Here is a 16,228-nt window from a genome sequence, read left to right as displayed (position 1 = left end):
AGCCTGCTGGCCTGGGGCCTGAGTGACTTCCTGTCTGAGGAGGTGCCAGGATTTGCTGCTACATCAGGAGGCTGTGAGGACAAAGGAGCGAGAGTCCTGCTTGTTGAAACTCCCCCTTCATCAAGGAGGAGCAATGGCCCTGCTCACCCATCTCGAGGAAAGAACAGGAGGCGTGCTGTTTAACAAGGTCATCCATGTGCTGTGCTGGGCAGCGCCACTCAGCGCTGACCAAGCTGCGTGGGAAAGTGGCCCCGGGCACCCTGGAGGGGGCAGGGCTTAGAGGGAGCAGGACACAGGGTGGTGGGCAGCTTAGCGCCTGTTGGGCCCAGGGGGTTCCAAGCCCTCCTCAACTGCTCACCAATATACTCCAGTCCAAGGGGCCTCGAGTTCCTGGTGCGGACGAGCCTGGGGCTCTGCCTGAGTCACACCAGGAAGCTCCAGTTTCGAGGCTATGTCCCAGCCCCGCCCAGAGGCTCCGGAGCACAAACCTGTCCAGCGCGTGGCTGGTGAGACTCCCAAGGTGAGCCCCACACACACCTGCCTCTCTGGCCTGTGACAACGCCTCGCTCATTCCTTCCCTCTGAGGCTGCCTGCCCAGCCCGCCCACACACCCCAGTTCCAGGCAGAGAGGGTGAGCCCTTCCTGGTGGCCGGAGCCCCTGCCCAGAGGAGTCCCTTGCTCCCCCCGAACCTGAAGAGCTCAGCTCCAGCCCTCACCTTCTGGGGCCCAGCCCCTCGGCCCAGCCCAGGATGGAAGGGCCAGCAGCTGCTGCCCAAACCCTCCTGCCCCCACACCCACCAGGACTGGGGCGGCCTAACCGGGGGTCTGAGGCTCTGGGGACTCCTGCCCTCCCACTCAACCCTGATCCAAAGCCAGATGCACCTGAGCCTGATGTGTCTGGTTCCTACCTCATCCCTGTGCTGCCCCTGCCGCTCGCCCTCAACCATGGAGTCCCTTCCCCAACCCAGCCCCAGCAGCCTCTGCTCTCTGAGCAGCCCTGGGGGGTCGCTTATCTGCACCCGAGGGGCTTGCCTGCCTCTGTCCCTTCTGTTCCACAAGCCTCTGGGGTATAGCTGCCAGTGTGGGGCTCCCAGGAGGGTGGGGGTTGGGGACCCTGAAGGCAGACCCCACCCACCCGCTCCTCCTGCTCCTCCGTTTGTTCATCCATTCACTCCAGAGCTGGGCAGGTGAGGCACCTCCTCACTCAGTGATGTCAGCTGGTGGCTTGGAATCAGCGCTGGCAGCTGTCTCGCTCTGGAGACGCTGCTCCCCTTCCCTGGAGAGCTGCCCGCAGCTGCCCGCCTCCCACAGCCGCCTCCACGTGGCCTGACTGCACAACCAGGTCGCGCTGGACTCTATACCACAGAGGCAGACGAGTCATCCGCCCCCCAGACGGCCACCCAGCCATCTGCCTGACCTTCCCATGGCAAGACCAGCCCCAGCCGCCCTCAACCCCAGCCCAGGGAGATGGAAAGGGCTCTTCTCGCAGCTCCTGCAGGGGGTCAGGGGATCGTCTGCCTCTGGCTGCCCAGGATGGGGGCCGGGACACAGGGGCCAGCTCTCCCTCCCCCTGCTCTGGCTGGGGCTGAGGCCTGTGGTGACGCACGTCTGTGCCGCTGACTTAGTGCACGCATGTTTATTGAGGGCTGCCTCCCTGCACACACGGGCTGCACACAGGCAGAGGCGTGCGTGTACAGGCGGTGCTGCATCCCACGTGCCCGGGAGCCCCGCACCAGCCCCTTCAACAAGGCCCTGGCGGAACTCTGGGGAAAATTGGGAAGCCCCACCTGCTGCTCTTGACCCTGGGAGGGGGTCCCAGGCGGGAGGGACCTCAGCCGGCTCAGAGCTTCTCCCCCAGTCACCCTGAGGGGGAGTAAACCCAGCTCGACAGGCCTTCTCTCAGTGTCCTGCCCATGCCAGGGACGTGGCCACGCCGGGCAGAGGACGCCAGCCCCTCTGCTCTCTGAGTGCATGTCTTCGTATGTTGGCCTGTGGGTGCACACCTGTGTGTGTCAGCACTGAGGCCCACGGCCAGGGGCTCTGAGGCTGGAGGTCCGGCACCCTGTATGAGTTGAGGCAAACATTGTTCTGAAGAGAGGCCCAGGGAGCAGCCCAGCCCCGGCAGCGCCCAGGTCACGTGAGGGTGGGGTGGAGGCGCCTGTGGATGGTGCCCAGCGTCGCCTGCAGCATGGCGAAGGCCGGCCGCTCCTCCGGGCTGCCTTTCCAGCACGCCAGCATGAGCACGTAGGCCTCCGCGGGGCAGGCGGCCGGGCGCGGAAGCCGGTACCCTCTCTCGATCTGCTGCAGCGTCTCATGGTTGCTCATTCCTGGGGAGGAGGAGTCACCGTGGATCCCGCCCCCAGCCTTCACCAGACCCTGTTCCATGGGCAGCCTCGAGGCCAGGTGCCCCTGCTTGAGGGGAGCAACCCGCAGGGCAGGGTGCGCCCTCCCTCGGCTGCCTGGAGGCCCACCTTCGTAGGGACACTGGCCGTAAGAGAACACTTCATAGAGCAGCACCCCGAAGGACCAGACGTCCGACTTCGGGGAGTACACGCGGTAGTGGGCGGCCTCGGGCGCTGTCCACTTGATGGGGATCTTGGAGCCGCTGCTCGGGGAGTAGATGTCATCCTGGTGAGGGGACGCCCGTGGTGAGGTGAGTGAGGTGGCGCCCCCCGCTCCCACCGGCTCCACCGCCTGCGGGGCCAGCAGCCCCAGCCCGCACTGACCTTGAGCAGCCGGGCCAGGCCGAAGTCGGCCACTTTGCAGGCCAGGTCGTCGTCCACGAGCACATTCCTGGCGGCCAGGTCTCGGTGCACGATGCGCCGCTCCTCCAGGTAGCGCATGCCCTCGGCCACCTGGCAGGCAAAGCCCAGCAGGACTGGAGGGTTCAGGGCATGGCCTTCGGGGCCTGCAGGGGCAGCCGACACTCAGGCCACTGCCCTCTGTGCCTCAGTTTCCTCATCTGAGAGGGGTGGGCCTGTGCGGCTGCAGTGACCATGTGGGGCAAGCTATTCCTTGGCAACCAGCCTGGGTCCCCAACAGAGATAGAGAAGGACCAAAGTGGGGAGGGGCGCTGGACGGGGTCCATACTGACCTTGTTCAGGGGCTGGTGACAAAGATGGACCACTCCCCACCTGCACTCTGCCCAGCCTGGAACCCAATGCCCTGACTTTCTCTCCACTAGGCCCAGGCTGGCTCAGACCAAGGGCCCTGAGCTCACTGTTGGCCCCAGCCCGCCACAGCCCTCTGTGCCTTGGAAAATCCAGCCACCAACAAGGCCTGGAGCCTGTCAAAGGCCTGTGCCAGAAGGCAGCAGGGGTCGCTGTCCTGGCCCGAAGGTCGTGTTGCCCACAGACAGGCGGCCAGTAGGGGTGCACTCACTGCCCAGGAAGGCCTGCAGGTTGCCCTTGCGCATGAGCTCGGTGACGATGTACACGGGCTTGCCAGTGGAGCACACGGCGTGCAGCTGGATGAGCCGCGCGTGCCGCAGGCTTTTCAGGGTCTGGATCTCTTTGGCGAGGTCAGCAAGTTTCATGTTGGCTGCTGGAGAAGGTGCAACTCCAGGACCCGTCCACATCACCCGTGGCTGCCCCGGGGCTCCAGGGGTCAGGGGTGGCAGGGCCTCACCCACCTGATTTGATGACCTTGATGGCCACGGGCACGGAGCCGAGCCACAGGCCTTCCCACACTTCCCCGAAGTAGCCTTTGCCCAGCTTCCTCCGAAGGGTGAACTCGGAGCGCGGCCGCTCCCACTCATCCTGCTCCGGGGGCTTCTGTGGGGTTGGGGGCATTCAGGGCCTCTGTGTGTGGCCCTGTCAGAGTGGCAGCTTCTCCAGGGACCAGGCCTCCCCCCAGCATGTGCTCAATGCTGGCTCTGGGTGGAGCAAGGGGTGCCAGGTGCTGACCTCCCTGAGGCTGGGCCCTATTTGCTGAAGAAGGACCACTGTCCACAAACACTCATCACTGCCCCTCAGGCTATCATTCAGGGGCCAGAGGAACCAGGTCGCTGCCCGGCCCCTCAGCAAACGGCCACGCTGGGACCGTGGTGGAGAACTGCAGCTCCAGCTCAGGGGCAGCTCCTGGGGCAGGTCCTCAGGATCAGCATTTCCTCCCACAGCTTCTGCCCTGGGCCTGAGCACAGCCCCTCATCCACCCTGAGGGACAGCAGAGGTACTGGCTCTCAGATCACCTGGGGGCCCAAAGTATGACTCAGAGAGAGTCAGCACAAGGTGGGGGTGCCCCCCAGAGAGGGGATCAGGTGAACATAGATGTGCAGGTGGGTACTGCTGGAGGCAGGGGCAAGGGCAGGGCCTGGCAGGAGGGGGCAGAGACAAACCTGCACCCACCTGGGGAGCTATGGAGAGGGGCTGGGAACCAATGTGGCCAGGGCCGTGGGGCACAGCCCTGGCCATGCGCCCCCAGCCCCTCTGCCCTCCTCACTGCTGCCTGCAGAGCCTGGCACACTCCTGGCCAGGGCTCCCGGAGGAGAGCAGACCCCACTCCTGAGCAGAGTGTGGAGGTTCGCCAAGTGTGGGCTCCTGGGCCTCATCAGATCCCCTGCTGGCCCTCTGGCAAGATGTGAGGCCCAGCAAGGCCGGGCAGGAGCAGGGCAGGGTCAGGCCCACCTGGGACACGCAGGGCTGCAGTAGCGGGTTCTGGATCAGCTTCCAGTTGGCTTTGTAATAGGTGAGCAGCTCCCCCAGGCTGGGGAAGAGACGGCCCTTCTGCAGGTAGAAGCTGCCGTCAGCCGCCGTGGAGATGCGGTAGTGGCGGACTTTGGCCTGGGCCCGGACTGGGAAGGTGCAGAGATGGAGGCTGTGTCCAGACCCTCCACCACTACAACCAGGAGACTGCCACCACCCTCTGGGGAGCCAAGGCAGCCAGAGCCTCGTGGAGGAGGGGGGAGTGTGGGTAGCTACAGGCAGAGGAACAGACAGGGTGCAGAGCGGTGCTGGTGAGTGAGAGTCTGCAAAGGGAATGAAGGCGGGGTGAGCTCCTGAGGAGGCAGTGGACAAACATGAAGTGACCCGCAGTAGGCACTGTCAGGCCCTAGGTGGGGCTGGGCACAAGTAAGGACTCTGAGGTCAAGAGTGTTCTCATAAGAGAGCAACCAAAGGACGTATGCATGCATAGGAGCATAACCAATGGACACGGACTCTGGGGCAGTGGGGGCTTGTCCTGGGGGGCGGGAGTGGCAGGGGGAGGTCAATCGTGGAAAAAGGAGACAGATGTAATACTTTCAACAATAAAAAAGAGTGTTCTACCTTGGCACGGCTGCCCAGGGTGCCTCAGGGGGACAGAGGCATGAGGGGCCCTTGTACCTGACAGCGAGTAGTCGCCCTGGCTGCTCTCACTGGGCCGGATGAGGAAGGCACCGGGCACGTTGGCTGGGGACAGGAGCAGCTGCTGGGCCTGGGTGCGGCTGATGCCACTGAAGTACCAGCTGCAAAGGGTAGGTGCATCGGTCACTAGGCAGGCCCAGCCCCAGGCGCCCAGCCCCACACTGGCCAGAGGCCCCAGGTGCCCACTCTGTGCCCCCAGCCCTGGCCCCAGTGCTCAGCCTCCCGAGCCTTCAGGGACTGGACAGGCGAACCGCTTGGGCTGGCATGGAGCTGACAGCCACCCGCAGTGACCCATGCCATGTGAGACTGTCCACTCACCTCAGCCACAGGTTCCCGTTAGTCCTGCTCATAAAGTGACCACAGCCCTGGCCACAGGCTAACAGCCTGGCCATAGACCAAACCTGTCAAACTCAAGACAACTGAGCCCTGAGAGGGAAGGGGTCCACTGGGAACCAGGGCACCCTGATGAAGCTCAGGTGTGTGGGCTGGGCTGCAGGTGTGGCCTGGAGAACCAGGGGTGCCACCTGGCTGGGCATGGCCCACATGCCTCAGGAGGTCATAGGTGGGTGGGAGAAGCAGCCTCAATGCTGGAGCAGCTGGGAAGGCCCTCAAGGAGGTGGCCTGAGCCTGGCTGGGCAGGTGGTCAGGGGAGGCTGGGAGACCTGGGAGGCTCAAAGCATTGAGCGTCCACCTCTGAGGAGCCCTGCCCAGCACAGACCAGCCCGAGCCCCTGGTCCAGATACCAGAAACCCCCACACCTGAGAGTGGGGTGGGGCGGGACCTGCCTGGGGCTTCCTCATCTGACTCTCCATCTGGGCCAGCACTCTGCCAAGAATCAGGCCAGGTGAGGCTGCTGGCCCACCCTGTCCCCTGTGTCTGTTCCCCCAGGCCCAGGTTGGGGAACCTCACACCTGAGTTAGCTTCCCTCCCGGGAGCCTCCCCACACCCAGGATCCCTGGAAACCCAGCGGCAGGAGGCCTGCCCCCAACGGGACCACTTATGTCCAGGGACAGCCCAGGGAGCACAGCCCCTCATCCACCCTGAGGGACAGCAGAGGTACTGGCTCTCAGATCACCTGGGGGCCCAAAGTATGACTCAGAGAGAGTCAGCACAAGGTGGGGGTGCCCCCCAGAGAGGGGATCAGGTGAACATAGATGTGCAGGTGGGTACTGCTGGAGGCAGGGGCAAGGGCAGGGCCTGGCAGGAGGGGGCAGAGACAAACCTGCACCCACCTGGGGAGCTATGGAGAGGGGCTGGGAACCAATGTGGCCAGGGCCGTGGGGCTGGCCTGGGCTGGAGGGAAAATTGGAGGCAGAAGAAGTGGGTGCAAGTGGGTGGAGAGGCAGAGGTCTGGGAAACACTGGGAGATAGAATCAGCAGACAGGGCGGGTGGGGAAGGGTGGGGGACCTTACATGTGTCCCCAGAGACAATACCTGGTGGGGCTGCGAGCTCAGGGACACATTGACTGGGGAGCTCTGAGGCGGCCAGGCTCCGTCCACACAGGCCCTGCCTCTGGGCCTGCTGGCCTGCTGGCGGGGAGAACATCTCAGGTGTGAAGGCTCTCAGCAGGCCTCCCCAGGACAGCAGGGCCCTGGGAGACAAGGAGAACCAGAGGCTCCCAAGCCTGGCCTCCCTGCAGCCCCAGGCCTGGGGAGGGAGCTGAGACCTGGGCTGCAGGGATGTCCTCTGGGTCCCTCCCTGGGGCGTGGGGCCATGGGCGAAATAAGATTGTAGGGGAGCCCTCAGCAGCTTGGAAGCAATGAGGCCTCACTGTGGGGGTTGAGGGGCCCAGCCCACCCAGCCGGTCTGGCCCAGGAACAGGTGTCTGGGGCTAATGACCCTGGGAGTGTGGTCAGCCCTTTCATCTCCAGCCCAGGCAAATAGTCATTAGCTCTTCCTCTTGGCAACCCCTCCCCTCCCCACAGCCCTGCTAGCCTTTTCCGGGAGCAGCTCTGGCTTTGTCCTCCACACTTGGAGTGACTGTGGGCACCTCCCCATCGGAGTGCCTGCTTGGTCCCAGGCGTGGGATGGGGCCAGGAGGCACCTTCCTGTGACTCAGGCTTCTCCCAGGAGGCTGGCAGTGGCCTGTCTGAAGCTGAGACCCTAGGCTGGTCGGCAAGGACATGTCCAGGGCTCAGGCCTGGCTCAGTGGGTGCGGGACCCACATTGAGGTGAGGTCTGCTCAGCAAAGCAGGCAGCCTGTTCTCACCCAGCATGCCACCTCCATGCATCTGGGCTGAGAGGAGAGACTGCCCGAGTGTCCTCGAGCCAATGCCCCGTCCATTCAGACACCTGAGATTGCCACGGCCACCACTGCGTTCAGCGGAAAGATGGGTCAGGCTCACATCCTGGGTTTGGGTGGAATGCTTGAGGCCTATGGACCGTGCCCACTGCCAGATGGCAAGGCCCTGCTCAGAGCTGGCACACAGCTGCCCCAGGAGACCACCTGTCCTTGGACCTGGAGCTTGAGCTGAGAGGTGACCTCCCCGAGGAACCTGCCTGGAGAGGCCTCCCCCCCTTCTTCTTCCTTCCATGGTGACAGGCTGTCATGCCAACAAGCAGATATTCCTGCCTGGGGACTGCCCCTGCCTCGGGGCTCAGGCTCTGGGGGGAATGGTTGGGCTCCCCTACCTGGGTCCACTGCCCAAACAGGCCTTTCTTGGAGCAATCCCAAAGGCCAGGTCATGTCTGCCCCATAGCTGGCCCAGTGCAGGTGGAGGGGCTGGTGAATGTGCAGGAGTGAGGGGCAGGGGAATGCACCTCTGATATACCACCCCCATCCCCCGTCACCACCTTACCACACCCTCAGAGCACAAGAGGACACCCATGGCCTCTGCACACTCAGGTTCTCACTGGGAGCTCTAGGAAGCAGGGGCTATGATGTCTCACCCCAGACCCTCGCCCCTGCCCCCAAGCAGTGACTACTTAGCCAGCCTGCAAAACGAGAGCCTCCTAGATGCTGCCTCCAGGACTGAGTCCCTGTGTGAGAGCAAGGGGGCAGCTAGCCAGCCGGACAGAGTCCCAATGTGGCCGGCCAGGAGCAGGCACACACGCCGCCCAGCCCCACCTGCCAGGCCGTCACTGCTGTCTGTGTCCCAGGCTCTGTGCTCACTGCTGTGCAGCAGGGCCTGGAGGAGCCCGCTGCTGCGTGCATGAGTGACCCCACAACGATCCCAGACTCCCAGATGGCCTCCCAGCCTCAGCCACTGCTTCCTGACTCCCAGAGCAGGCGGTACTCACGGTTGGTCTGCGAGCATCTCAGCGGTGGCCTTGGCCACGTAGGCGAGGGGCACAAGCCCCACACTGGGCTGGCCCGAGAGCCGACGGGCAAAGATGTAATCGCCCTCCTCCTTGAGGGCGTAGAGCCGGTCCCCACGGCTGACACTCAGCTCATCCGCATACTGCGCCGTGAAGTCGCACAGCGCCCTGAAGAACTGCCCAGGCGCTGGGGGGCTGCCAAGCACAGCGGCAGGGGGCTCCAGCTCCGGGGCGGCACCTGGGTCGGGGAAGCAGGGGATGCTGTGGTCCTGGGCACCTGCTGGCCAGATCTTGTTCCAGAAGAAGGACAGGAAGGCCAGCCGCTTCCTGAGGAAGGGCTCCATGTTCCAGGATGTTCTGAACCTGGTCCCCATGCTGCCCAGGCCCTGCAGGGAAGGGGACTTCCGGAAAAGGAGAAACTGGAAGAGCTGGTGGGAAGGCGAGTGTCGGAGCCTGGAGCCTCGGAGCCTTGCTGCGTTCGTCCTGGCTGGTGCGAGGTGTGGTGTAGCAGGTCACTGCAGCGGCCCCCCACACTCCACACCCCACACCCCACACCCCACAAGCAGGAGCAGGCTTGCACAGCCCCCTGCCTGCCTCCAGGCTGGTGTTCAGACCAGCCTGGGGGGCGGGGCCAGGGTGAGGTCCTGGGCGTGGCCTCAGGTGGGGCAGCCCCTCCCCTCCTCCCTTCTGTCCCTCCCCCAGGCCCAGGCAGGATGGAGAGATGCTGCTCTGCCAAGGATATGAACCCAGTGGCACGGAGGGGGTGGGGATGAGCCTGGTGCATGGCCAGGCCCTCCTGCACTATGAAGCAAACTCGGCCTGTGCTTCTGAGTTGGGTGGGGAAAGCAAGCCCCAGCCGTCAGGTTCTGGGGTCTGGGGCTGTGGGCAGGGGCTGTGGTGGGTGGGATTCCAGCCAGGTAGCCTGCTTTCTCTCCATGTGTGTCTCCCTCCACCCAGGGTCATTATTGAGGCCACATCTCTCTTCTGATGGCTGCAAACCCTCCTTCGTCTCCCTGAACTCTATGTACACCCAAAAGTTTGCTCTCTCTTTTTTAAAATATATTTTTATTGATTTCAGAGAGGAAGGGAGAAGGAGAGATAGAAACATCACTGAGGAGAGAGAATCATGGATCGGCTGCCTCCTGCCCGCCCCACACTGGGGACTGAGCCCGCAACCCAGGTACATGCCCTTGACCGGAATCAAACCTGGGGCCCTTCAGTCCGCAGGCCGACACTCTTCCCATTGAGCAAAACTGGCCAAAAGTTTGCTTTCTGTGGTGAATGGTCCCAATAAACAGGTGTGACGATTGTCCAACTGGCCCCCGAGAGGCAGCCGACCCTTTTCTCTGCATTGCACCTGGAGGCCCCGCCACACACCTGGGGAGCAGCTCTACAGTTACAAACTGGTGTGGCAGCCACACAGCGCACTGAAGGGGCAAGGGCCCAGGGGCAGCTCCGGGCACCTGAGGCTCATCCTGTTGGGGGTGTGAGAAGAAGATACTTTTAAAAATATATATTTTATTGATTTTTTACCGAGAGGAAGGGAGAGGGATAGAGTCAGAAACATCAATGAGAGAGAAACATCGATCAGCTGCCTCCTGCACACCCCCTACTGGGGATGTGCCCGCAACCAAGGTACATGCCCTTGACTGGAATCGAACCTGGGACCCTTCAGTCCACAGGCTGACGCTCTATCCACTGAGCCAAACCGGTCAGGGCGAGAAGAAATATTTACACATACATACTTGGGGGGGGGGGCCTGGAAGAGCCTGCAGTCCCGCCACCACCTGCTCCCCTGAGTGCAAGCCTGGGATTTGTGGGTGCATTTCCCTCAGTCCAGATACATGGCTCCCCCTCCTCGGAAGCCAGGCCTCTGACCTGCAGCCACAGGGCCTCCTCAGGCCAGGTCCCCACTCGTGCTGACCATGCTCGGGTCAAGCACTCACAACCCGGACACATTCTCCTGAAGACTCACTGCCCCCAGAGCTGCAGGGCCTCGGGGACAGCACATTCCTTCGGGTGCAGGGCAGGCAGGGAGGGCCCTCCTTGATCCTCTGGACTAGCTCCCACGCCTGGTCCCAGGCCTCCTGTTAGCCCCCCAAAAAGCCCAGACAGAGACCCCCATGATGGGCTGAGGTCTTCCTCCTACCGGCAAGGAAAACAGATCCTGTCCATCCTCCTCAAGGTCAGAGCAGAGACATTTTTCTAGCAGGAACCTGTGTGGGAAGTGGGCACCCCTCCCAGCTCGCGAAGAACGCTGGCCCTTCTCAGTCTCCCCCAGTGAAGAGGGCAAGAGGCTCCTCCTCGTTGGTCCAGGCTCTGCCAGGAGTACCGCTGGCCGCCACAGCCCGCCACGGGCCCTCCACCAGGCAGGCCCTCTGGCTCCACCATCGCCCTAAGGAGCGGCCGTGCTGGGGGGGTGGGGGGGGTGGGTATGAGAGCGCGGAGGCCTCCACAACTCTGGGTGTGGTCAGATGACGGGTTCAAATCCTGCTCAGACTCACTAGCCATGGGCAAGGTGCTGACCTCCCTGTGCCTTGATCTCCCATCTGTAAGAACACTGAGCTCCCAGTGACGTGGGGAGCAGGGGCCTCCAGCATGCAGGCTGAGGAGCCACCACCCGATGGGTTTGTGTGTGCGGAGGACACATGATGGGGGTGTCCGTGCTCAGGTGCACTCCCCTCCCCAGGGCTGTGACCTCGAGACCACCAGGCTCCCCACCCTCAGGGCCCAGGGTCGCTCTGCCAAGGGCAGCACGGCCTGGTGACTGCAGAGTCGGGCGAGAGAGAACACAGATGGGGGCCATGCCTTGGAGCGGCACTCAAAGAGGAAGGACCAGCCAAAACCGGTTTGGCTCAGTGGATAGAGCGTCGGCTGCAGACTGAAAGGTCCCAGGTTCGATTCCGGTCAAGGGCATGTACCTGGGTTGCGGGCACATCCCCAGTAGGAGATGTGCAGGAGGCAGCTGATCGATGTTTCTCTCTCATCGATGTTTCTAACTCTCTATCCCTCTCCCTTCCTCTCTGTAAAAAATCAATAAAATATATTTAAAAAAAAAAAAAAAAGAGGAAGGACCAACCAGGGCTGCACACGGCCTGCAGGGCTCCACAGAGAGCAGGCCGCCAGGGCTGAGGGGCATGGACGGGTCCCTGTGGGACCACCCTGCTTGATCTGACACAGCTTCTGCAGGAAATGGGCAGTGGGTTCATGGTGTCTCTGTTACATCTTACAACTGGGTGTGATTTACAATGATCTCAAATTAAACATTTAATTGTAAAAAATTAGCTTAGGAACAAGAAACAGAACAAAAGGGGTGAAGCCAAAGAGGTCCAGGGGTGGGGCTGCTGTGTGCCCCTCTTCTCCCCTCAGTCTTCAGACAGCACCCCCCTTTCCAAACCATTCAGCCCTTGCCCCGCGGATCCCTGAATAACAGTAGCTCTCATAGCTGAGTCAGAGCCCAGGGCGGACAAGGAGGGCAGACCAGGCCCCAACACACCCTCCTCGGGCTCCACCTCTGGTGCCCCCGAGGCCTGGGCCTGAGAAGGGCTGATGGGCAGCTAGCCAGGGGGACTCCTCCAGTGGGGAGGGGTGCAGTGGGCAGGCTCTGGCACAGAACAGACTGGGAGGGGACTCAGGCAGACATTCTATCCTGGAAGGGGGCCCCACCACTGACCTCCCAGGAGGAGCAGACAAGCATGGCTTGGGGTGTCCCTGCCTCTTCAGCCTCCCCAAGGGGGGCAAGGGGTGTCTTGGGGAGTCAGACCTACCACTCCGGGTGAGACACCCCGGCTGGCTGAGGGGTCCCAGAGGCCCTGAGCCCAGCTGGCCCCTGAAGGTGGGGCTCCAGAGGCTGAGAATACCTCTGAGGGGCGCCGGGAGCTGTGGAGACCCCATTTGTCCAGACCCGGATGGGGCCCCAGCGTGGGAGAGGAAGCGGGCAGCACCTTCACCAGGGAGACCAGCACTGCCCACCTGCCAGTGCCCATGGCTCCGACTCTGGGCAGCTCCAATGAGAGGTTCCCTGAGCGGCACTCAGCCAGGGATGCAGCAGGAGCCCCCCTCAAAATCACCCGCAGGCTGCAGGTCCCACCAGAAGCCCCGCTTAGGGAGCCCTGTGCCAGGCGGTTGACTCAGGGACCGCCAGCCTGAAGGGACCGACTGCGGCCTGGCTCCCGCACTCGCGGCGGCTCCCGGTTGGTCCGAGCGGAGAGAGCAAAGCCCATGGTCAGTTCCTCCGCGCCGGCCGGGCGGAGCCGGGGAGAGGCCAGCGGTTCCTTTCGTCGGGGTCCTGGGATCGTCATCCCGCAGCAGACAAGTCTGGGAATCCAGGGAACGGGTCTCCACTCTAAGCCTTGGTTCCGCCCACCCTGCCCCCACTCCCGGGCGCCGCGGGCGTCACAAAGACTCACGATCCCCATGGCAACCGCTGGTTGCCACGGGTGCGAAACTGGACGCCCGGCTCTGCGCAGTCAGCCGCACGGAGCTCCGGGAGGCAGGGCAAGTGGGCGCGCGGGGCTGGGGGAGGGCCTGGGGTAGGGGATGCAGGGGACGTGGGGAGGCGCGGAGGTGGGGGTAGGTCTCAGGAAGGTGGGCGGGCGGGTGGGGGGCGGTGGCTTCTGGAGCGGGAACGGGTGGTGTCGGAGTAGAGGAGGCCAGGACTCCAAGCGACCCCTCCTGGGAGTTTACACCAACCCATCTGTGGTTTTCCATCTGGAAGACTTGACGCCTGGGAACATCCCTGACCCGCGGCCAGATCCAGGGGCAAGAGTTCCCCCCAGAGGCCAGAGCAGGACTTAGGCCATAAGTCCTGGGATCCTGGGCTCGGCTGGCACCTCACCCCATAGCCCCTCTGTTGTGCCCAGGCCTCATGTGGCTCCTCTGCCCCAGGAAGGGCAAGGACCTTTGGGGAGGAGGCAGCCCAACCCTTGGGTTGCTGGGACAACCCGAGCTTTCCCAGGTGCAGGCCGGGACCCTGGGGGTGGCTGGGACCTGGGACAGCAGCCAGGGATGTTGGCTCCTTCTCCAAGGAGCCCCAGCTTGCAGGAGTGGTCTGCCTCGCTGTGGCTGTATCCAGCTGTGGGGCGCACTGACACCCAGAGCTGGAAACCTGGTGGGGGAGGGGGGTCGTGGCCCCAAAGGAGCTTCAGGCTGTGGGGTCCATGGCTAGCCTTGCACCTGGATGAGAGTCCACCTGTAGGAGGGAGTGACAGGACCTCAGCCTCTGGACCTTTCCTAGGGAATCGTGGCTCTTTAAGGCCCTGGAGGCCCGGGACACAGTGCTTGGGAACTGGGAGCTAGCCGGGCTATTGCTCAGCTGGGCCGGCCTCCCAGCTGGCTCTGGTCCCCAACTGGACTGTCCTGGGGTGAGCCTGGCCCTCTGGGGTGCACCAGCGGTGAGGTGTGGTGGGTCTGCAGGGCAGTGGAGTTCCAAGGGGAGTTCGGTGCTGCTCAGCAGGACCTCACTGAGTCTCCGTGCCCGAGGAGCACTGTCACCCACTTCAAACAGGTCCTGAAACCTTGGCCAGGCCGCACAGCTGGTCCGTGGCTGAGGTTTCTGCTCAAGTCATTCTGGCCCCAGAGCCCAGCCCAGGCCTTAGCCCTGCCCTGCGTCCTCACAACCAATCATCCGTAGTGTTTGCCCCTCAATGCCTACTTTTAAAAATATATATATTTTTTTTATTGATTTCAAAGAGGAAGAGAGATAGAACCATCAATGATGAGAATCACTGATTGGCTGCCTCCTGCACACCCCCTACTGGGGATCGAGCCCACAACCTGACCATGTGCCCTTGACTGGAATTGAACCCAGGACCCTTCGGTCCACAGGCTGATTGATGCTTTATCTATTGAGCCAAACCAGCTAAGGCTCTAAATGTCTACTTTTAACGACTCTGCAGCCTGCCCACCCGGCCCTTCAGGCAGCCTCTTCTAGAGAAAGGTGCTCCCTCCAGGAAGGATAGAGGGCCCAGTGTGGGGGTTAATGGGCCTGAAATCACTCCCACACACAAACACAGCCCCAAGTGAGCCCCAGGTGGGCAGCAGAGGCCTGCCTGACTGCTCTCGCTCACGGCCCACCCTCCACCCCTCCCTCCAGACAATGAGTTTCCAGGTGACAGGCCTGGGCCTGGACAAGATGAAGCTGGACAGTCCCCAGTCCTTCCTGGACCAGGAGGAGGTGGAGGAGGCTGAGGACCGGCAGCTGCTGGAGCCGGAGGCTTGGAGGACCTACACAGCACGCCGCAATGCGCTGCGGGAGTTCCTGACCTGCGACCTGAGCCCCCACCTGCTGAAGCGCCATCACGCTCGCATGGAGCTGCTGAGGAAGTGCTCCTACCACATCGAGATCCTCCCCAAGCACCTGGCCCTGGGCGACCAGAACCCGCTGGTGCTGCCCAGCACCATGTTCCAGCTCATCGACCCCTGGAAGTTCCAGCGCATGAAGAAGGTGGGCACCGCGCAGACCAAGATCCAGCTCCTGCTGCTCGGAGACCTGCTGGAGCAGCTGGACCACGGCCGTGCCCAGCTGGATGCCCTGCTCGAGTCGCCTGACCCTCGGCCCTTCCTGGCGGGCTGGGCACTCGTGGAACAGCGGCTGGCAGACTTGTCGGCCGTCATGGACAACTTCCTGGCCATGATGGTGCCAGGGCGTCTGCATATCAAGCACCGCCTGGTGTCTGACGTTGGCGCCACCAAGATCCCGCACATCCGGCTCATGCTCAGCACCAAGATGCCCGTCATGTTCGATCGCAAGGAGTCGGTGGCCCACCAGGACTGGGTCACCCTGCGCTGGTTTGTCACCATCCAGCCAGCGATGCCGGAACAGTTCGAACTGCGCTTCAAGCTGCTGGACCCACGGACACAGCAGGAGTACCTGCAGCGCGGCATCATCCCCGTGGCCGCCTGCACCTTCGACGTCCACAACCTGCTGCCCAACCGTGTCTACAAGTTCACCGTCAAGAGGGCAGAGAGCTACACGCTGGTCTATGAGCCCTGGCGGGACAGCCTCACACTGCAGACCAGGCCGGGGCCGCCCGAAGGGCCGCCCCCCCGTCGGCTGGGCAAGCCGGGCCGCCCCTGACTGCAGCTTCCGAGAGATGGTTTTCTAATATTTATCCACTAATAAAGAGGAGTATAAACGCACACACACAATGAAAGAAGCAAACCTACTTCCGTCCTGAGGGCAGCGGCAGCCACATGGGTATTTCTCCTGACTTGGCCCAAGCACTCCCACGAGCCCCAGGCCCCGCAGCTCCTGCTCCCTTTTCGGGGGGCGGGGGCCCCAGGCTGGACCTTCCAGGACAGCTGGCCCCAGAGCAAGAAGCGCCAGCCCTGGCACCTGGATGCCACCTCCAGCATTGACAGCTGCCCCAGGGGCTCGGCCACGTCAGCTCCAGCCCCCCCCCCCCCCCCCCCCCCCGTCACAATAACCAGCCATGTGACCTCAGCACAGGCTCTGGCCACCTTTCCTCCCTCCTAGGCCAGGCTCCCCAGGGGGACAATCCCCCAGGTCCTGCCCAGACCCCACAGGGGCAGTCATGGCCCATCACTCTCACCCCAGCTTTATCAGGATCAGAGTGCCTGAGGCCAAAAGGACATTTTATTTTTAAAATGACAATAAAAGTCTTAT

General features: G+C 63.0%; 2 protein-coding genes across 2 annotated transcripts; one reads left to right on the top strand and one right to left on the bottom strand.

Moving 5' to 3' along the window:
• Positions 1-1,803: 1,803 nt before the first annotated feature.
• SRMS (src-related kinase lacking C-terminal regulatory tyrosine and N-terminal myristylation sites) lies at positions 1,804-8,945 on the bottom strand. The gene is made up of 8 exons (XM_070421344.1): positions 8,584-8,945; positions 5,322-5,443; positions 4,626-4,792; positions 3,632-3,773; positions 3,382-3,540; positions 2,727-2,908; positions 2,472-2,628; positions 1,804-2,327 (listed from the first exon to the last, which is right to left on the bottom strand). Exons 1-8 carry the CDS (start codon positions 8,943-8,945, stop codon positions 2,134-2,136), a joined length of 1,485 nt encoding a protein of 494 aa, XP_070277445.1. The 3' UTR covers positions 1,804-2,133.
• A 5,528-nt stretch (positions 8,946-14,473) lies between these two features.
• On the top strand, positions 14,474-15,916 carry FNDC11 (fibronectin type III domain containing 11). Its single transcript, XM_070421343.1, has one exon. The coding sequence runs from the start codon at positions 14,582-14,584 to the stop codon at positions 15,677-15,679; it is 1,098 nt and encodes a 365-aa protein (XP_070277444.1). The 5' UTR covers positions 14,474-14,581; the 3' UTR covers positions 15,680-15,916.
• The last annotated feature ends 312 nt before the right edge of the window (positions 15,917-16,228 follow it).

The sequence above is a fragment of the Myotis yumanensis genome, unplaced genomic scaffold (genome assembly GCF_028538775.1).
Source record: "Myotis yumanensis isolate MYYU_CA2020_CCGP unplaced genomic scaffold, mMyoYum1.0.hap1 SCAF_7, whole genome shotgun sequence".
Taxonomy (NCBI): Eukaryota; Metazoa; Chordata; class Mammalia; order Chiroptera; family Vespertilionidae; genus Myotis; species Myotis yumanensis.
Note: the sequence above shows the minus strand (reverse complement) of the source record. Positions and strands in the feature narration are given on the sequence as shown.